Here is a 22,000-nt window from a genome sequence, read left to right as displayed (position 1 = left end):
CTCATCGTCTGCGACCAACCAATTTCAATGTAGCGATTAAATTAAAAAAAAAAAAATCATAAAGAAACATACATATGAACATATTTACATACATATGTATGTACATACATACATATGAGTATCGGGTATAAAAATAGTGTCGCTTTTGAACGCGACTAGTAACGATCCGCTTTTTTATTTGATAGAATAATAATAATCAAGAATTTTCGATTTTTTTGATTTACTTCGATTTTCACATGTGCATTATTTTTATTCGTAATTTGCATATGATTCTACAGTTCAATATTTCAATTGTCAATTTTTTGACATTTTATATAGAAATGTGTGCTCCCACACGTTGGAAGACACACAATTCATGCTAAATCATATACATATACATATGTACATACATATGTATACTTACAAAAGTAAATTACGTTTAGAGCATAGGTTGATCATTGCATCTACTTAGATCTAATTAAACTTATTCTAGCGCTAAAATCGAATTATTAGCTACTCGTCACACTCATCAATTTGTATATTTTAAAATCAGTGGCAATTCTTCTGACTTTTTAATACACTCGTTTTACGAATTAAACTTACTAAAACCCTAGAAGTATTGAACATCGAAGCTATTTTACGCTGAATACAAATTATTACGAATAAATAGTGTTTTCACAAAGTAGTTACATACATGATTAATTGCTGTTTCTGTTGCCGGAGCAAGTTAATATTGTGTTCCAAGTCGTGAATAATGAATATTAATATTAAATTAAGCAACCATTAATTTTAAATATTGTTAAATAGTCTTACTTATCTCTATAGTCATTTCGTAGGAATGAAAATATAATGATTAAGTAGCCTGTTTTATTGTTAAAAAACAATTACCAGGAAGCCTAGCAGAATGCCTGATTTTGTAACTTCTGAATTTCAATAAATAATTTACGGAAATATGCATTAAATTTATAATGGCTATGTCGTGAACAATTGGATAGTTTTATTCTGTTTCTTAAAAATTCTATTTACATGTGTGCTCTTCCAGTACCTTTGTACAAACTTCGCATTTGACCTGGCAGCACCAATGGAACTTGCAATTACACCGTTCGTGAACCACAATATTTTTGGTATTATAGCCTCGACCGCAGCAAAGAATAGCACAGCTATCAAGACCCGATGAGCTCTTTTGACAAACTCGACCATGCGTACCTAATTAAAAACAGTTTGAAAATATGTGTTTAAATAAACTACTCTAAAACATTTACCAGGCCAATGCAGAATATAATTGTTGCGACACCAGTCGGGACTTTCATCTATGTAAATAAGGTCATGTGCTGTGGGTACTTTAAACTGCGAATCTTTAACCTGAAGGCGTCCTCGTTTATTAAGTTTCACTTTAGTTGCCTCTTCGAATTTCTCACGAAGATAATCACCTGCAATTAATTACATTAAAAATACAATTAAACTGCTGTGATTATGAAAATAGCACTTTCAAAACTTATTTGGAGACACTTCCAATCTTTCGAATTTAACAAGTGCTAGCTTTTTGAATAGACTGCAAGCAATACAAATCAGAAGAAATCACGTTATATTTGCACTCCATCTTCTTGTTTTTCATGATTTTTATACCCGGTATTCGAAGAGTAAATATTTATATTTTCGCACTTTGTTGTGGCGGCAGGGGGAATTGCCAAATTTTGAAATACACTTGTATCAGTGTGATATCATAGTAATCAGCTTGCAAAATTTGGTTGCTCATTAAGACGGACGGACAGACAGACATGGCTATAACGATTCGGCTGTTTATGCTGCTACGGACGCCAATGCCACCACAGTGTGTGGGGAAGGCCCAGCATCAATGACAGAGGTGAGTCACTCTTCGACTTTATATTATCAACTAACCTAGAGGTAGACAAGCCGCTCCGAAGACAACAGTCTATATTAAGTGACCTAGAGACCCTATTCCGGGAACTTCTGGGTGCCTACCATCTATCATGCCCACCATCGAGAACAAAGAGGAATGCCAATCCACTCTGGTGGAACCGGGAATACTCTCAGGAATACTACTCAGAGAATACAAGAAGGAACGAGAAGGGACGTGTGAGACGTTTCTTAGGCGTCACAACTTTTATATCCGGTACTCAGTAGACATCTGCAGTTTAACGGTTATTTTAAATTTCAAATTTTTGTCTACGTCTTTCATCAACATCTACATCTACAACACTTCTCACGCCAACACGCTCCTTTAGCTCGCCCCCCTCCCCTAGAGCCGCACACTGCAGAGGCACTGCAGAGGCAGTGGCACGGAGAGGCAGAGGCCGCACACTGCAGAAGCAGAGTGTGAATGAGAGAATGTGCAAAAAAACAAAGAAAGCTGCGGGACGGGGTGGGTTTAGCCACTGCAAATTAATTTCTTCATTCTGGCTATAATAATGATCCAATCTGATCCCAATTCGGTGATCTGATAGATTTGCGGGGGCGGGACTCAGTGTTGAAATACATTGTTTAAGCATACAGAAGTCTGGATGCAAAATTTGGTGGCTCTAGCTTTTATAGTCTCTGAGATCCAGGTGCTCGACAAGACGGACGGACAGACGGACGGACAGACAGACATGGCTATATCGACTCGACTATTGATGCTGATCAAGAATATATATACTTTATGTGGTCGAAAACGTTTCCTTCTGTGCGTTACATACATCCACTTTGTGCACAAATACAATATACCCTATTTACTCTTCGAGTACCGGGTATAATTACTAATTTATCATCTGCGACATCGTCAAATCGACAAGGTCAATTGACCGAGACATGATCGACATGATTATCGATCACATCATATCCATACTTTACTCAATGCCAAAGACTTCAAAGCCGAAAACCTAAACAAGGTGGAAGGAAGAATAGGAGCGGGCATGCGAGAATCCTGTAGAGACTCAGAGATATGGGCTACGTGACTTTATAAAAGGAGAGGTTTTTCAATATAGCACAAAGCGTGATGAACATCTTCGTAGATACTTAAGCGGCGTTAAGATCCATACATTTACACGGACGAATATGGATCTGGAAAGGGAAAGGAACTAACACTTCGTTGTTGGATGCCCTGGAATATGACTCTAAAAGGCCGTTCAAGGAGCTACTAAACTTCCGGGTTTGGTCCTTTTTGTAATGTCTTAATTGGGTTGTTAAGGTAATAGTTTGAATGTACGGATACAGCGCTTTAAACTTAATTACAAAAATGACGAGGAGGGACGTGTGAGACGCTTCTTAGGCGTCATAACTTTTATACCCGGTACTCAATAGTACATCTTTATCGTAGTGGTTTATCTCAAATTTTCTGCAAATGTCATCTACTTCTACATCACTTCTCACGCTAACACGCTCTTTTAGCTCGCTTCCACTTCCCCACAGCCGCACAATGCACGAAACAGAGTGTGGATGAGAGAATGTGCAAAAACTAAGCAAAACTTGACAGGGTAAGGGTAGCCACAGCAAATAAACTTTTTGTAGAAATAAAGTAAAGTTTAAAATTTGAAAACAAAAAAAAAAAAGTTTTGACGCGTAAAAAGCGTCTCACACGTCCCTCCTCGTAGGAAAATAAGTTACCAATTTCTCTTATAGATGATAATTGCTGCCAGCAAGTAATTAAACTGCATGATCCAGAGACTCCATGACACTTGCAAGTAATTCGAGTTTTTTTAATGACGGCCTGAAAAAAATATTAGAATCCAAAATTAAATGATTATCATAGAATGTATATTCGTTCAAATTCGTTCGTAATTATAAGGAGGAGGAACGTTGTGAGCACTCCGGTACTCAGTCATTGTATGTATATGAGCTCCCACTGGTGTTATTGTCAAATTTTTATACCCGGTTCTCGAAGAGTAAATAATAAAATAAAATGTAACACACAGATGGAAGCGTTCCCGAACCCACAAAGTATATATATTCTTGATCAGCATCAATAGCCGAGTCGATATAGCCATGACTGTCTGTTCGTCCGTCTATCCGTCCGTCTGTCCGTCCGTCTTGTCGAGCGCCTGGATCTCAGAGACTATTAAAGCTAGAGCCACCAAATTTTGCATCCAGACTTCTGTATGCTCACACTGTTACAAGTGTATTTCAAAAATGAGCCCGCCCTCTGCCGCCACCGCAAAAGGGCGAAAACCTCCTAAAGCTACAATTTGAAAAATAAATTAAAACTAAAAACGCCATTCCGTAGGAAATTACCATGTCTATCAGATCACCGAATCCGATTGGATCATTATTGAAGAAATTAATTTGCAGTAGCTAAACCCACCCCGTCCAGCAGCTTTTGTTGCTTTTTTCACTTTCTCTCATTCTCACTATGCTTCTGCAGAATGCAGCCCTGCCTCTGCCTCTGCCGTACCTCTTCCTCTGCCGCGTCTTTGCCTCTGCCGTGGCTCTGCAATGTGTGGCTCTAGGGGAGGGTGGCGAGCTAAAAGAGTGTGTTGGCGTGAGATATGTTGTAGACGTAGATGACAGATGAAGAAAAAATGTAAAATTTGACAAAAAAAATAACCGCTAAGGTACAGATGTAGTACTGAGAACCGGGTATAAAAGTTGTGACGCGCAAGAAGCGTCTCACAGGTACCTTCTCGTTTTTATTTCTTGCACATTCTCACATTCCACACTCTTCTTCGTGTAGTGTGCGGCTATAGGTGAGGCGGGCGAGATAAAACAGCGTTTTGGCTTGAGAAGTGATGTAGATGTAGATGTATATGACACATGTGGAACAAATGTTAAATGTAAAATTAAAAATTAGAAAAAAAAACCACTACGGTACAGCAGTACTACTGAGTACCGGGTACTGATGGCTGATTTCTTATAGGTTGCAGAGGAATATCATCCCAGATTTGGTCGACCGAAAATTAACGAATCTGAGTACTGGGCTTAAATGAATCTTAAGAAGCGTCACTATAATTTTTTAAAGAACTTTTGTGACGACAGATAAACTGCTTTTTGTTGGCAATGTGTTATGGACCAGTGTGTGTGTGAAGCACTATGTCAGCTATACATTAAAAATACAATGTCATTGAAAAACGCACACATAAGCTGTGGGATGTTGATTTATTGCAAGAGTCTTTACAAATATGTATTTATATAAACTTGTCGAGACATGCTTGGTTGAAACAGTGGGCCGGTAACGCAGTTTCTATCAACCCGCTAAACATGAGTTTGCTGGTCAATTTTAAAATGCAAGTTTTACGGGCTTCTGGTCGGTGGATGTTTAGCAAAGAAAAGCGAGGTTTTGTGGGATAAGATTTATTTAGCAATAAACGAGTAGGGACGTTTAAGTTTCATACCCGGTATCCGTTCACATCCAGGGATAGCCAGGAGATGTTCGACGACTGGTTACTTCCCTCACCAGCCGCTGGCACGGTCCCAACCACAAAACCCTACCCTGCCGCCAGTTCCGAAGTTATGGTTGCAGGTTGAGTCGGAATTTCGGGACTGTTCCGCCGGGCTGGCGGAAGTGGATCCAGATAGTAAGCGAAAGTGTATGATATATGCGATGATTGACTACGCGCTTTACATTTTATCTGACCAGCTCCAACCAAAGCCTCGCACTGTCACTCAAACAGGTGCCTCCAAACTAAATCAGCAGATGCCTTAAAAGAGTTGTAGAGCGCACTCCACAAGTGTTTTACCACCCTCGACCACTCCGATGTCTCCACAAAAATATGCTTTGCTGGCGGCGTACTAATTTATCCTGCAATTTCCTTCTCTGGTTAAGCAAGAGCAGCTTTGCTTAAACTGCTCCGCAATAGAACACCAGATTTGCGATTACCAAAGTAACCAGAACAGTATCACTTGTATAGATCGTCACCACAAGCTGGTGTCTGTTAGCAATTTCGACAGCAAACTGAGGACGTCAACGATTGATACTTCAAGATACAGCAGCTGTTGCCAGGCTAACTGGTAGCATACATAAAACGATTTGCTGTAAATTTCAAAATCATTTTTCCACAATTATAATTGAAATTTTGAAAAGCTGACAAGTGCAGCCATAAATTGGACCCAACCACCTCGCAACTTTACCTTACCATTTGGGAAATAGTAAGCTTCCAAATTAGAAAGTGATCATTTTTATTGGGTTACATTTTCAACATTTTGACATACACATATATTTGTATACGTGCTTTTATTAGGTATCGTTCATAAAAATATATGCACAAGCGGTAAATATAATATTGTTTGACCTACCTTCCTAATAGTGTAATAACATAATATTGATCCAATCTGACCCTAACCTTATAAATATAGACATTCTCCACGGAAATGTGTTTTTGATTTTCTCCTATCTTGAAAATTATGAATATCAGATATTATCTTCCTTTGTGGGGGCGGAAGGGGTCGTGGCTGAAATTTTGATGACTAGCTCTTATAGTCTATCTAAGACGGACAGACAGACATGGCTATATCGGCTCGGCATTGACGCTGTTCAATAGGGTCGGAAACGTTTCCTTCTGTCTGTTGCACACATTGCTTCGACCAAAAATCGAATGTACCTTATTTTGTCTGGACGTCGATATGCAATGACTGCACCATCAAGTGGCCCATGCGACACCAAGCCAAGGCCTGTTACGCGCGGAACCCAGCAGAACGCAGCCCTACTCCCGCCCAACCGACGGAGGGGCGCTGCCGCATGACGCGCGGCGCGATTAACCGAAACGGTCGCGAGCATGCAATAAAGATAGGTGCTAGGCTAATATTCGTGGAAAATTAGAACTAAACAAAACTAAACTAGAGCAACTATAGCTAAGCAAGCAAAATGATCAAAGTCAGAAACAAGACAAAGCTAAAATTAAACTAATTACGGGAGAGGTAGGCTAGTTTAAGAAAAGGAAGGGAGTTAGTCGAGGATATAATGTGATAGAGGGAATTATAATCCGAGCATAAAACTCTAAAGGGTTCGTGCAAGGCATAATTCGATCTACACATAAGAAGGAACAAAGGAATATAGTTTCTAGTGGGTCTAATGGGAATCGTAAAGTTTACGCGGCTCAACAAGTCAGGGCTGTCTACATCCCCCTTGATCAAGTTGTGCATAAAAATTACACAAAGCATTTTTCTACGACTAACTAAGGATGGAAGATTTATTAAAAGAAGTCTACTACGGTAGGAGGGCAGTCTCACAGTTGCATCCCAGTTGAGGCCCTGTAGGGCAAATAATAACGAGAAGGGAGGAGTGAGACGCTTCTTACGCGTCACAACTTTTATACCCGGCACTACATCTGTACATTAGAGGTTATTTGTCAAATTTTACATTTTTTCTTCATCTGTCATCTACATCTACAAAACTTCTCACACCAACACGCTCCTTTAGCTCGCCCCCCTTCCCGAGCCCCAAACATTGCAGACTCACGGCAGAGGCAGAGCCAGCGGCCGGCGGCCAGTGTCAGCCACTGCGCGAAGCAGAGTGCTAATGAGAGAATGTGCAAAAAACAAATATAAGCTGCGGGACGGGGTGGGTTTAGCCACGGCTATGGCAGAGGCGGAGGAACGACAGGGGCAGACGCCACACACTGCGCGAAGCAGAGTGTGAATGGGAGAATATGCAAAAAACAAATATAAGCTGCGGAACGGGGTTGGTTTGGCCACTGCTAATTAATTTCTTCATTGTGGCTACAATAATGCTCCAATCGGATCCCAATTTGGTGATTTGATAGATATGGTCATTCCGTACGGAATGGCGTTCATTTCTGAAATACACTTGTAACAGTGTGAGCATATAGAAGTCTGGATGCAAAATGTGGTGGCTCTAACTTTTATAGTCTCTGAGATCCAGGCGCTCAACAAGACGGACGGACAGACAGACATGGATCTATCGACTCGTCTATTTATGCTGATCAAGAATATATATATACTTTATGGGGTCGGAAACGTTTCCTTCTGTGCGTTACATACAACCGTTATTCCCCACAAATACAATATACCTTATTTACTCTTCGAGTACCAGATATAAAAAGTCAACAGTGGAAAAATCAAACGCCAACGTGGACAACAAAATTCAAATCGTTGACCACACTGATAGCATTAACAAATTGTGGCTTCTCCCCTTGATTTTGAATATTCTTGTAGCCATACAATTAATTCTCAAGTTATATAAAATTCATCATAGGAGCCTTAAGAAAAGGTGTATGTCTCGCGCCGATGCGCTTGATAGAATATAGTTAGTTACAGGCTAAAATTCGTAAACTAGTTTCCATTCGGAAACCGGTATCCAACGAGCGTGAAGTGGCTCAAGGGGGTTGCGGATAGCGAGCGGACTACCTTGGTAGGTAGGTCAGCTGCGAAGAAGCGGGCATCCCAAAGAATCTCAACGCTGTTGTCCTTGAGAGAAAGTACCGAAATAAGCAGCCCCGGACAGCCAGCGGGTGTTCGCGCAGGAGCAACACTGACGATGCCGCCTCGTATAAGTAGCTCACACACTTCCCCTCCCCACACAACAACCACCCACACCCACCTCAAACCGGGCCGGACTAAGGTGTCATTCGACCCATGCCGAGAGTCAGACTAGCCCAGTCGTGAACGGAGAGCTCAGGGAAATGGCATCCCCCTGTTCTAATGATGCCTTACCCGGGCTACGTGGAGCCCGGGCTGACCGTTCCCCTTCTCTGCATCTCTGCAAAAAAATAATATTACAAAAAAACAAAATACAAAAATAACAAATGAGGAAGACACTCCCCAAACTTCTGCAGGGAGGACCTGCCCGGTGGACAGCGAGGGTGCGAGACCGTTGGGGCCTTACCCTAATCCAAGAGTGGGTGGCACAGCACCCACTAATACTGACGCCTTGGAGAGGCAGCTAAGCAACATTGCGGCTGCCCGACCTTCTGGCAAAGTAGAGGGGGAAGTTGGGCCATCGACCAGCGCGGAAGCCAAGAGGTTCACATACTCCGAAAAGAGGAGTGCAGGGCACATACTCCGTCGGCAGTATGCGAGCATGGAAGCCAGCCCATCAGAGGACTGGCTGAAGAAGGAGAAATGGGTATCGGGAGTGCTTCCAAACTTTAATGTGGAGCCTTACAGACCGCCCCAGCAACCCAAAAGGCAGCACTCGCAAGAGACGCCTGGACCAGCTGCAAAGCGATCCAGGATACTGCCGAACGTGTCCTTCGCTCAGACTGCCAAGGAGAGGACGCTGATAAGCGTCATCGACAAAGGCAGCACCACTGGCGGAATCCCGAGGAGCCAGTGGAAGTGGGTGGGAGCGGCATTGGCCGACCGCTGCTTCGAGCTCCTGGACAAGGAACCCGGCCCCCCTCCAGTCTGTAAGGACATGGGTTGGTTCCAGGGAACCACAAAAGTTATAGCCTCCGAAGACGAACGCTCAGTGTAGCTGTATAAGGCAGCGGTAGCGCAAGTTGGAGAGGTCTATCCAGGGGCTAAGCTGGTCTCATTCGACTGGAGCGAAGTGACCAGAAGACCGGTGGCGAGAATTTGGGTGCCGGCCTCTTTGAAAGGAACCGCATCCTCAAAATGTTGCAGCGATGCAACCAGAACCTTCCAACAGCAGATTGGAAGGTTTTCAAAGTTGAAGCGACGCAGGGCCCCACAAAACAAAGCAGTCGCTGCCCCCGATAGAGGCTAAAGGAGAGCTCAACTTCGGGTTCAGCTCCGTCACCATAAAGGTGTATAAGTCGGATGCAGCGGCCGGGGGGCGTCCTGACGACAACACAGTCGACCAGTATGTGGCCTCTGAGATTGAAGCACCCGACAACGAGCTGGAGTTGACCCATTCAGGTGACTCCACGGACACGGAGCTGATGCTCGAGTTCGAGGCGATGTACCGAAACGAGAACTCCGGCGAGTCGGACGCCGACAATACAGCGGTGGAGAGTAGCAAGGATCCCTCTGAGGCTTCTTTAGATAAATCTCCTCCACCACTGTAAGCAGCATCCACTGCCCTCATACTCCGCTTGGAAGCGAGCGGAGGCGACGTAACCCTAATCCAGGAGCCTTAGATGGTAGGAGACTAGGTCCGTGGATTAGGGACGAAGGACCGCCGAAAGAAGGTAAAATTCGTACCTGCATAAACATCTTTCTGCTCCACAATTTTAGCGATGGCGACAACACAGCAGCTAGCCTAGAGCTGCAAGCCCGGGACACATCTCAGAATGGTGTCGTCCTACATGGCTCACGACCTAAGCGACCCTCCCACTGACCTCGTCCGCAAGATAGCCAGCGACAACGAGAGGTCAAATACAGGCCTCCAGATGGGCTGCGGCGCCAACGCCCACCATACCCAATGGAAAGTTTGGACATAAATGTAAGGGGTGAGTCACTCTTCAGCTTCATCCAAAACTCGAATCTGGTCCTTTGTAATCAGGGAACTGACTGACCCCATTTTCATTATAAAGAACCTTACCCTAGTGTCCCATAACCTACTAGACTTAATTAAGGGTTGGAGGGTCCTAGAAGACCTAGACTCCTTCTGCGAGCATAGGTACATAGAGACGATACTATCTCTCTAAGGCCCAATACCTGATAGCTGTATCAACCCCAGGAAAGCCAACTGGGAGATATACTAAAGCCCTAGAAGACCTTCTTCCCTCAATAGCACCAACATGCCCTGATACACAAGACGACCTTAACAGTCTTGTAAATAGAAGGATGCCCTCGATGGCGCCCTCGATTGCGCACCTCGTCACAAAACGGAACATCTGCTGGGCGGTGAACAGCTTCAAACCGTTCAAATCGCCAGGTCCAGACAAGGTCATCCCAGCTCAACTTCAGAAGGCTGGAGACCAGCCTATCAACTGGCTACAACGTATCTTCAAGAAGATATTAAAGATAGGAAAGAGTCCCAAAGCATGGCTCATGGCTCTTCATTCCGAAAGCACGAAAAGCCTCCTACTCGACGGCAAAGGACTTCAGACCGATTAGTCTAACCTCCTTTCTTCTAAAAACATTGGAAAGAATAGTCTGCAAAGTAGTGGCATATGCTGACGACGTTGTCCTAATGTTCACGGGAAAATTTCCCCAAATACTCTGTGATCTCATGACCAAAAAACTTGCGCGATTGTCTCAATGGACAAGATCGTACGGACTGGACTAAACACGAAAGACAGAGTGAAGAAGGCTACAATGGCCCTATACACTTGCAAACGAGAAAGGACGTGGGAGACGCATCTTACGCGTCACAACTTTTATATCCGGTACTCAGTCATACCTGTCCCATATTGTTTTTTTCGAATTTTACATTTGACATTTTAAATTTTTTGTACACCTGTCATCTACGTCTACATCTACATAACTTCTTACGCCAACACGCTATTTTCGCTCGCCCCTTTCCCCTAGAGCCGCACACTGCAAGTCCACGGCAGAGGAAAAGGCCGCACACTGCATGGTCATTCCCTACGGAATGGCCTTTTTAGTTTTCCTTAATCTTCAAAATTGTAGCTTGTAGAGGTTTTCGTCCTTTTGCGGGGGCGGAAGGGGCCGGGGCTCATTTATACACTTGTAACAGTGTGATCATACAGAAGTCTACGAAATTTTGCTCTAGCTCTTACAGTCTCTGAGAACTAGCCGAAACAAGACGGACAGACGGACAGGCACTATCGACTCGGCTATTGATGCTGATCAAGAATATATATACCTTGTCGGAAACGTTTCCTTCTCTGCGTTACATACATAACCTTTTTTTCACAAATACAATATACCCTATTTACTCTTCGAGTACCGGGTACACAAATTCGGTAGCGATTTTGTCAAGTAGTGTTATCTTCTATAAGAAAGGTGATCCTTGAGAAAAGATGTTCCACTAAGTCTCTCTAAAAAAAAATACGAGAAGCATTTTTCAACCTCAGCTAACCTGTACATTTTGAGCTGCATGTTTTATCCCGAGTAACATGTCACGTGCGACAGAGGTTTTAATTAAATTTTGTTTAAAGTACGAATCATAACTTCGTAAAATAATAACCAATTTAAACCATAGGTAGAGATAGTGATAGAGACATCAATGGGCCACATTTATCAGATGCTCGCACTAATATATTGCATCAACGTTCGCTGAGACCTGAGTTTGAACCGGTTGCCGCGAAAACTAGTACCGTATTTGTTCCGTTCGAATCACTTGGATTTATGCGAAAATCTTGGAAACGAATGGTTGCTAAAATGAACTTAGCAGAAGTTATAGAGGTCGTCAAGAGTGTGCCTTAATGGTACAAAACCCGACTTATTTTGACCGTTCTTAAGGTTGTAATGCGTACGAACGTCCCTTTCAGCCTATTCAGAGAATTGCCCATACGAGTACTTATGTGCATTTATAGAAATAGTCACTTAACGTAATTTCAACGAATTTGGAAACTCCAACTAGTTCCCGCAAATCAATGTAAAAAATGGCGCAGCAGTTCCATCCAGATAGAGTTCGTTCGCCGATGTAGCATTTTTGCAATTTCATTCTAACGATTTTAAGGAAAATTTTTTACTTGCTTCGGCTACGACTAAAATAAACAAAAAAAGATTATAGTTGATAAACATACCCGACGACCTGCTTCATTGTTATGTAAATTCATTAGGCTTCGAGCCTTGGTGGTTGTTGTGGTTCGTGTATCCACTCCATCCACATAATTTCCTCTGTCAATGTTACCTGCACTAGGCGCGTCTTCGACTACAGCCCGTTGATTTTTCCGCTTCCGTTTACGTCGATTGCTTTTATCGTCTGCTTGAAAAATTTTCGAGTTTAATATCTCCCGATTAATTTTTTCCTGTACAAAATATACAAAGTAGAGGCAATAAAACTTTGAAAATATATGGAGAACTTATGAAAATATGATATAACTTTGAATATATTTAGAGTTTAAGGGGTATAAGCCCGTTACTATAGTTTATATAGCTACTATAGATTTTTATAAAATACCATTTATTCACGTACATACATATATAAGATGTACATGTGTACATATATAAAGCGAAAAGGGTCAATCCGTTAATATGCATAGCATATAAGGGCTTTTTACCGAAGTCGACTGCTAATGGCCGACTGGTCGATTTTGGGCAGCTATTCGTTTTCCAGATTTTGCGCACGGGGTAAAAATAGTAAAGTTAATAACAGACAAAAATATTTTTCTCATATTTTTTAAAATAATTCAATTTGTAAGAAAGTCTTTGTGGAATAACTTTTCACAAGAATCATGTTTCTTATAGAAATGAGATAATTGTAAAAGAAAAGTTACTATAAGAAAATAGTAAAGAGTAGGAACGTGTGTGACGCTTCTTACGCGTCACAACACTATATACCCGGCACTCAGTCAGTATATCTGTTTTTATATCCGGTACTCGAAGAAGTCGATTCTTTTATCTTCAAAACTGTGAATACAGTAGATTTTCGACCTTTGCAGGGGCGGTTGGTGGTGGGGCTCATTTTTGAAATACACTTGTAACAGTGTGAGCATACAGCCATCTGGATGCAAAATTGGGTGGCACAAGCTTTTATAGTCTCTGAGATCCAGGCGCTCAACAAGACGGACTTACGGTCGGACAGACAGACTCTATCGACTCGGCTATTGATGCTGATCAAGAATATATTTACTTTATGGGGTCGGAAACGTTTCCTTCTGTGCGTTACATACATCCACGTTGTGCACAAATACAATATACCCTATTTACTCTTCGAGTACCGGGTATAAAAAAATTGTTTTTTAAAGTATTCCATAGAAAAATTATTATAATTCTTTATCAAAATTTAAATGTCGAAATCTATCAGAAAAACTGCTATTTCTTTAATAAGCCGCTAATAATGGAAACTCTGAATATGGTGCAGTTGGAAAATATTAAAGCGGTGCATGACAGCAAAGCTTCCGATCTGGGAGAAAAGTCTTCTAAAGGTGTGCTTGCCACAAAAGGTCACAGGAGTCGAATAGTATGAAAAGATGAATTAATAAATCAAAAGCATTTAAGTTAGTCAAAAATATGTCTCTCTTCGTAAGATTTAAAGAATACAGATGTTTACCATAATTATGATCCGAAACATATTGAATATATTGACAAAATAGTATATCCAACATTTTGTAACTTTTCTCATTTCAAAATACCAGAACCTGTTCTTACCTGCAATACCAGCATTTCCCTTCCCTCTAGTTTCGAATTGAGTATTTCTTTTGTAATACGTTGCTGAAGCTCGAATAGGTCGTCTGGTAGTCCTAGTCCACTATCCTCTTTTTTTTTAAGTTTTAATGGAGTTGCTGTTACCACAAGTTCGTTACGAAAAGAATTATTTTTTCCACTCGGCTTTTTCCTGAGTTCTCTTGACACGTTCTCGACAGTGCCATTTTTTGCATCAATCAAACTCGTTAAATTTGACATTTTTAATGTTGACGTTCCAAAGGTTTTGATATCGTCAGCCTGCATTTGTGTCCTCTGCATTTGGCTCTGTGTAAATTCCCGAGCCCGTTTGCGAACGCCGCGAGTTTCACGGTGAGCCTCTTTTTCCCGCACATCAATGAAATCGGTAGCAAATCTGTTAATGAAGTGATTAAGAATATTAAAAATGATTGACCACACAAATATTAAGCCAGTAAACTTTTTTACTTGCTATTGCGAAAAATTTAATCAATTGCACAACTCGACCAAATCTAATATTTTTTTTATTCAAGGAACAAAACCGACTTTTTCTGGTCGATTTGGGGCATTATTATTTAATTAATTACATTTTTTTTTACCAGAACCTTTGTTTTTTAAATTTACAAAACCGGTATGTTTTGCTTATGCTCTTTTAGAGGTAGCGGTCCTTTTTTTTAATTACCTAAGTATCTTTTCTTTTGTTCTAAGGAAGATTTTTTTTTTAAATTTCAGTTAGTTATGTGAAAAAATTAACCGCTACCTTTGAAAAAAGGATCAACAAAAATACCTGTTTTTAAAAACTCTAAAAAAGTTCTGCCATAAAAAAAATATCATTAGACCATTTTTTAGCCCCATATCTTTCAGAAAAATTTGGTTTGGATCCATGAGAAAAAATCGTGTTGGGTAGTGTAATTCAGAAGACTATAAGAACACCAAATTAATCATTTTTATCCTTAAAGTGCTCAATTTGGAAGAAATGAAAAAATGAAAACGCAGGTTAATATAAACTTATCAAATTTACTAGATTGCGCGTTGTGGTCGGATCATTATACCCGGTACTCGAAGAGTAAATAGGGAATATTGTATTTGTGCACAAAGTGAATGTATGTAACGCACAAAAGGAAACGTCTCCGACCCATTAAGTATATATATTCTTGATTAGCATCAATAGCCGGGTCGATTGAGCCATGTCTGTCTGTCCGTCCGTCTGTCCGTCTGTCCGTCCGTCCGTCTTGTTGAGCGCCTGGATCTCAGAGACCATAAAAGCTAGAGCCACCAAATTTTACATCCAGACTTCTGTATGCTCACACTGTTACAAGTGTATTTCAAAAATGAGCGACGCCCCCTTCCGCCTCCGCAAAAGGGCGAAAACCTCCCAAATCTACAATTTTGAAGATAACAGAAAACTAAAAACGCCATTCCGTAGGGAATGACCATATCTATCAGATCACCAAATTGGGGCATTATTGGAGCATTATTATAGCCACAATGAAGAAATTAATTAGCAGTGGCCAAACCCACCCCGTTCCGCAGCTTATATTTGTTTTTTGCATATTCTCCCATTCACACTTCGCGCAGTGTGTGGCGTCTGCCCCTGCCATCCCTCCGCCTCTTCCTCAGCCGTGGCTAAACCCACCCCGTCCCGCAGCTTATATTTGTTTTTTGCACATTCTCTCATTCACACTCTGCTTCGCGCAGTGGCCGCACACTGGCCGCCGGCCGCTGGCTCTGCCTCTGCCATGAGTCTGATGTGTGTGGGGGTCTAGGGAAGGGGGGCCAGCTAAAGGAGCGTGTTGGCGTGAGCAGTGTTGTTGATGTAGATGACAGATGAAGAACAAATTTAAAATTTGACAAATAACCGCTAAGTTGCAGATGTAGTACTGAGTGCCGGGTATAAAAGTTGTGACGCGTAAGAAGCGTGTCACACGAGCCTTCTCGTGTTTTTTTTTGCGATTTCCAAATCTGACAACCCTGCCTCGCTTTCGTGCTCTTTATACCCATTCCATTGCAGCGCCGCAGACTGAGAAAGATGCCTTATGGTAATTGGTTGGTGGAAAGACAGAGATAGATATAACGGATAGTTCAGTATGGAAAAGGGTAGAGCATTTCTTATCAGAATCAATGCCACTATGGGTAAAAAGCCCGAATTTTTGGCATTTATGTAATTTTTTTGGGTAAAATATTTGAATGCGACTTAAGTTTTCTGATTCCTTAATATCCAGATAGAACAAATCTGGTTTAAGAAGATTTTTACATAGTACCATATGTTTTTTGCGCGCTTTCAAAGTCGGCTGATTTTGAGCTGCTTTGACTTGTGAAAAAGTGCGGGAAAAATTGAGCAACTTGCAGCTCTAATTGTAGCTTGATTACAAAGTTTATATACAAGTAAAAATATGGAAATATCAGGTCGAGGGTTTTAAAATAATTGTTAGTACATGTTTTTGTATAGTTGTGTGTAGTTATTAAATTGTGCAATTTATTTGTTCGTGTGTCTTTTTAGCCTGGTACTAACAATTGCACGTGTTTTCTGTGGAATATTACTTTTTCACAGCACACCACTGCACAGAGGTTCAAGTTACATGTTATTAACCAAATATTATAGAATCACGTGGTGTTAATGCTTTCACTCATGCAGCGCTGCTGTAGCTCTAGACCAACACCAATCGTGAAGCAGACGCAATAAAATGTTATGGTTTACAGAGTATTGGCAAAAACTGACTAACTAAAGATGAAACTATTACAATTCAAACGAAAATTATCCAATTTATAGCTTAGTTATACAAGTACTATCCGATGATCCTATTGGGCTTTGAGGTGGCTCAGAGGGGGCCTAGCTGAGGCCACCGGACGGGTCGCAGGTTGCGGATAGCGAACGGCCTACCCCAGTGGGTAGGTCAGCTGCGAATAGGCGGGCATCCCAAAGAGCATCAACTAAGTTGGCTCTGAGGGAGAGTACCGAAATAAGCAGTCCCGGACAGCCAGCGGGTGTTTGCGACGCAGCAACACTGACGATGCGCTTGTGGTGCCGCCTCTCATGAAGTAGCTCACACAATCCCATCCCTACACAACACCTACCCACATCCTAGCCCCAACACTCACCTCACACCGGGCCGGACTAAGGTGTCACTCGACCCGTGCCAAGAGTCAGCCTGGCTGGGGGCCCGGTATAAACACTAGCCCAGTCGTGAACGGAGAGCTCAGGGACTTGGCAGCCCCCTGTTCTAATTATGCCTTACCCGGGTAACGCAGAGCTCTGCCGGGGTGGACCGTTCCCCTTCTCTGCAGCTCGTGGGAACTATATGGAGAAATCATTAAATATTGTAAACAAAAACAAAAACGAGAGAGGCACTCCCCAAATGCCTGCAGGGAGAAATCCCAAGCGGGAGAAGGCAGCGGCCCGAAGGCCTGGCCCGATCCGCTCAGACGCAGGAAAGACCTGCACGGTGAAGGACGCGGGTATGAATCCGGGTGGATCCCATCCCAAACCTGGGATGGGTGGAAAGCCAACACCCAAAACTGATACCATGGTAGGGCAGCTAAGCAATATTGCGGCTGCTCAACCTTTCGGTGAAGCGGCGGGTGATGACTTACCATCAACCAGTGTCCAAGCCAAAAAATACAGTTATGCCGAAAAGAGGAGTGGGCACATACTCCGTCGGCAGAACGCCAGCCAGGAAGTCAGTCCAACCGCAGACTGGCTGAAAAAAGTAGAATGGGCCTCGGCGGTGTTGCCCAACTTCAGTGTGGAGAGGCAACGCTCTCAAGAGACGCCCGGACCTGCCGCGAAGCGATCCAGGGTTCTACCTAACGTATCCTTCGCGCAGATTGCCAAGGAGAGGACGCTGATAGGCGTTCTCGATAAAGGCAGCACGGAGGGGAAAATACCCAGAAGCCAATGGAAGTGGGTGGAAGCGGCACTGGCCGACCGCTGCTTCGAGCTTCTCGAGAAGGATCCCGGGCCACCCCCAGTCTGCAAAGACATGGGATGGTTCCAGGGAAACATAAAAGTGGTAGCCTGCGAGGATGAGCGCTCCGTAAAGCTATACAAAGCTGCGGTGTCGCAAATCGGTGAGGTCTACGCAGGGGCGAAGCTCGTCGCTGTGGACTGGAGCGAGGTGCCAAGTAGGCCAAGGGCCCGTATATGGGTACCGGCCACGTTCAAGGAGCCCGAGCGGATCCTAACGATGCTGCAGAGATGCAACCCCACACTGCCAACCTCAGACTGGAAGGTGGCTAAAGTCGAGGCATCAAAGGGCCCCACAAATCAGGCGGTTGTGATCCTGAACAAGGAATCGCTAGCCCCGATCGAGGCAGCCAGGGGAGAGCTTAACTTCGGGTTCAACTCGGTGACCATGAAGGTCTACAAGTCGGATGCAGCGGCCGAGGCGCGTTCTGTCAACAACCCAGTTGAGCAGGACGTTGCCTCGGAGATCGAGGCACCCGAAGTAGACCCGGAGCCGGAGCCGGCCCTGGAGAGCTACTCCTCGGAGACGGAGCTGTTGCTCGATTTTGAGGCGATTAGTCGCGAGCGGAGAAGACATAGTCCTAATCCAAGAGCCCTGGGTGGTAGGAGGCAGGGTCTGTGGATTAGCGACGAAGGACTACAAGCTGATTGTAGCCCAAACGGAAGGTAAAATCAGAACCTGCATATTAGCGAGAAAGCACTTAAATATCTTTCTGCTCCACAACTTTAGCAACGGCGACAAGCTCTAGCCTAGAGCTACAAGGGACACGCCTGAACCTGGTGTCGTCCTACATGGCTCATGAGGAAAGCGATCCTCCCAGTGACCTCGTTCGCAAGATTGCCAGCGACAGCGAGAGGTCGGATACAAGCCTACTAATAGGCTGCGATGCCAACGCTCATCACACCCAATGGGGGAGCTCGGATACAAATGTAAGGGTTGAGTCACTTTTCAGCTTCATCCTAAACTCCAACCTAATTATTGGAAATCGGGGTAATGACCCCACTTTCATCATAAAAAACCGCCAAGAGGTTATTGACCTCACTCTATTGTCTCACAAACTGTCAGACATAATGAAAAGTTGGAGAGTTCTAGAGGACAGAAAACCCAAGAAAAACCAACTGGGATACGTATAGCGCAAACATGGAGGAATTACTCCCCCCCCTAGCCCCAAAATGCCCGGATACACAAGACGATCTTAATCGTCTTGTGGACAATTTCACGGAAGCTTGCAATAAGGCCTTCATGGCAGCTTGCCCCTCGACCAAACCAAGAGGGAAAAAGAAACCCCCCTGGTGGTCTAAACATATAGATACCCTCCGAAAAGACTGCAGGACTCTCTTTAACAGAGCCAAAAGCAGCAGCGAGGTAGCGCACTGGGAAAATTACAAAAGTAAGCTAGCCCTATACAAAAAAGAAACAAGGAGAGCAAAAAGGGCCTCTTGGCATAAATTTTGCTCCGAAATTGAGGACACGTCAGAAGCCGCAAGGCTACGCAAGGTCCTGTCAAAAACATCCCCCTCGGTGGGATATCTCAAGAGAACTGATGGTACGTGGACAAACTCTAGCGAGGACTCCCTACACATTCTTCTCGAAACTCACTTTCCTGGGTGTACGACCATCGAGCCGGCAGACACCCCAAGTGAAGGCCCGGAAACCTCGATGGGGCACATCCTCACAAAACGGAATATAAGCTGGGCAGTAAACAGCTTTAAATCCTACAAATCGCCTGGCCCGGACCAAGTCATTCCGGCTCAGCTACAAAAAGCCGAGGACGTGGCCATCAACTGGCTGCAAAGTATCTTCAGGAAGATACTGACAGTGGGAAAAATCCCCCGCGCTTGGCTAAAGGCTAAAATAGTCTTTATACCCAAGGCAGGGAAACCCTCACACACAACCCCAAAAGACTTCAGACCAATAAGTCTATCGTCCTTCCTTCTTAAAACCTTTGAAAGACTAGTCGGGCTAGACTCGGGCTGCAGCTGAGGACAACCATTAAACCTCAGTGGCTGTCAGGCGCTCAACATGCCTACCGAAAAGGGAAATCCAAGGAAACGGCACTCCATGAAGTAATCTCGGCGGTAGAGAAATCTCTTCACGTCAAAGAATACTCCCTAATCGCTTTCCTAGACATTGAGGGAGCTTTTAACAACGTCATACCGGGAGCCATCACAGAGGCACTGACTGACCTGGGGGTGGATCGTCACTTGGTGATGCTCATAGATCAATTGCTCACATGCAGGACAGTGACATCATCAATGGGATCGTCCACTCAGTCAAGGTATGTCAACAGAGGCACCCCGCAAGGCGGTGTCCTGTCTCCCCTTCTATGGAACATAGCAGTCAATAAGATTTTGTGTGACTTGGAAGGGGAGGGCTGCAAGGTGGTAGCATACGCGGACGATGTTGCCATTATCTTCTCGGGAAAATTCCCTCAAACACTCTGCGAACTAATGACCGCGAAGCTCGCACGACTTTCAGGATGGACAAAGTCGCGTGGACTCGGAATGATTCCCTCTAAAACGGAACTTGTGTTGTTTACAACCAAATACAAAATCCCGTCCGTCAACCCCCCAATACTAAACGGATGCAGGCTTTCCTTCAGCGACAGTGCCAGTTACTTAGGGTTGGTAATTGATAAAAAGCTCAGCTGGAACCTAAGCATCAAAGACAGAGTGAAGAAGGCTACGATAGCCCTCTACACTTGCAAGAAGGCCATTGGGCTAAAATGGGGCATGAGCCCAAGAATAGTCCAATGGATCTACCTAGCAATAGTAAGACCAATACTGCTCTACGGAGTCGCAGTGTGGTGGACTGCCCTATCGAAGGGGACCATCACTAAACAACTAAGCAAGGTGCAGCGTACTGCAGCCCTAAGCATCAGTGGAGCTCTGAGCACAACACCAACGGATGCGCTAAATGCTATACTTTGCCTGCAGAGCCTTGACCTTGCAGGTAAGGAGCAGGCAGAAATGGCAGCAATCCGTCTCAGAGACTCTGACCAATGGGTGTCACATCGCACCGGCCATGCGTCCATCCTAAATGGAAACAACATCGTCCCTTCAAAAACGGACTACTGCGTTTCGAGGGAGTATACAGATACCCCCTTTGAAACAATCATCCCTTACAGAAACGACTGGCTTGAGGGACCACCTGGTCCAAAGGGAGCCATTCGAATCTTTACTGATGGCTCAAAGTTGGACAACAAGGTCGGAGGAGGAATCTACTCCGAACAGCTGAACATAAGTTACTCCTTCAGGCTCCCGGATCACTGCAGTGTCTTCCAAGCGGAGGTCATAGCGATCAAGGAAGCTTTGAGCTGTCTTCAGGAACTAACCCCTGAGGCGACTCACATAAACATCTATAGTGATAGCCAAGCTGCAATCAAATCACTGAATGCGATAACAACAAGCTCGGCTACAGTGGCAAACTGTCGCAAATCTCTTCACGAGATGGCTTATCAGTTCGTCATCAGCCTAATATGGGTCCCGGGCCACCAGGACATTGAAGGCAACTGTATAGCAGATGAGCTGGCCAGAGCTGGAACAACAATCCCCCTTCTCAATGATAAGGAGGATATACGTATGCCAATGGCCACCTGCAAGCTCAAAATAAAAGAACATTTTAAGCAACTAACAAATGACAGATGGCAAACTGTGCCACTATGTCGCATAACTCGGCAAACATGGCCTGACATAAATAGGAAGCGCACCGATGAGCTCTGCAAACTCAGTAGGAGTAGGTGCAGCTGTAGAAGCTGTAGAGATGAGGAAGAGGAGGAGACTGTGGAACACCTGTTCTGCTCCTGTCCGGCTCTCAGTAGAAGGAGACTCCAATATTTGGGCGCTCCTTTTCTAAATGACATTTCGGACATGTCTACAAAAAGTCCCAGACGGATCGCAGGCTTCATAAGGGCATCCGGATGGGATAATGGATAAAATAGGGTCTCACGGGAGAGAAGGGAGCGAAAC

General features: G+C 43.8%; 1 protein-coding gene across 3 annotated transcripts in view; it reads right to left on the bottom strand.

Annotated features, from left to right (window-relative positions):
- Positions 1 to 327: 327 nt before the first annotated feature.
- LOC117889780 (protein Wnt-5) overlaps positions 328 to 22,000 on the bottom strand; it is a 51,781-nt gene continuing 30,108 nt past the window's right edge. For all 3 annotated transcript variants that reach the window (XM_034794245.1, XM_034794247.1, XM_034794246.1), the window contains 5 exons: positions 14,056 to 14,464; positions 12,489 to 12,713; positions 3,583 to 3,685; positions 1,242 to 1,409; positions 328 to 1,185 (listed from right to left, as the gene is read on the bottom strand). In XM_034794245.1, the coding sequence (XP_034650136.1) occupies positions 998 to 1,185; positions 1,242 to 1,409; positions 3,583 to 3,685; positions 12,489 to 12,713; positions 14,056 to 14,464 (1,093 nt within the window). In that variant the 3' untranslated portion in view covers positions 328 to 997. The remainder of the gene's footprint in view (positions 1,186 to 1,241; positions 1,410 to 3,582; positions 3,686 to 12,488; positions 12,714 to 14,055; positions 14,465 to 22,000) is intronic.

This window comes from Drosophila subobscura, chromosome E (assembly GCF_008121235.1).
Source record: "Drosophila subobscura isolate 14011-0131.10 chromosome E, UCBerk_Dsub_1.0, whole genome shotgun sequence".
NCBI classification, from domain to species: Eukaryota; Metazoa; Arthropoda; class Insecta; order Diptera; family Drosophilidae; genus Drosophila; species Drosophila subobscura.
Note: the sequence above shows the minus strand (reverse complement) of the source record. Positions and strands in the feature narration are given on the sequence as shown.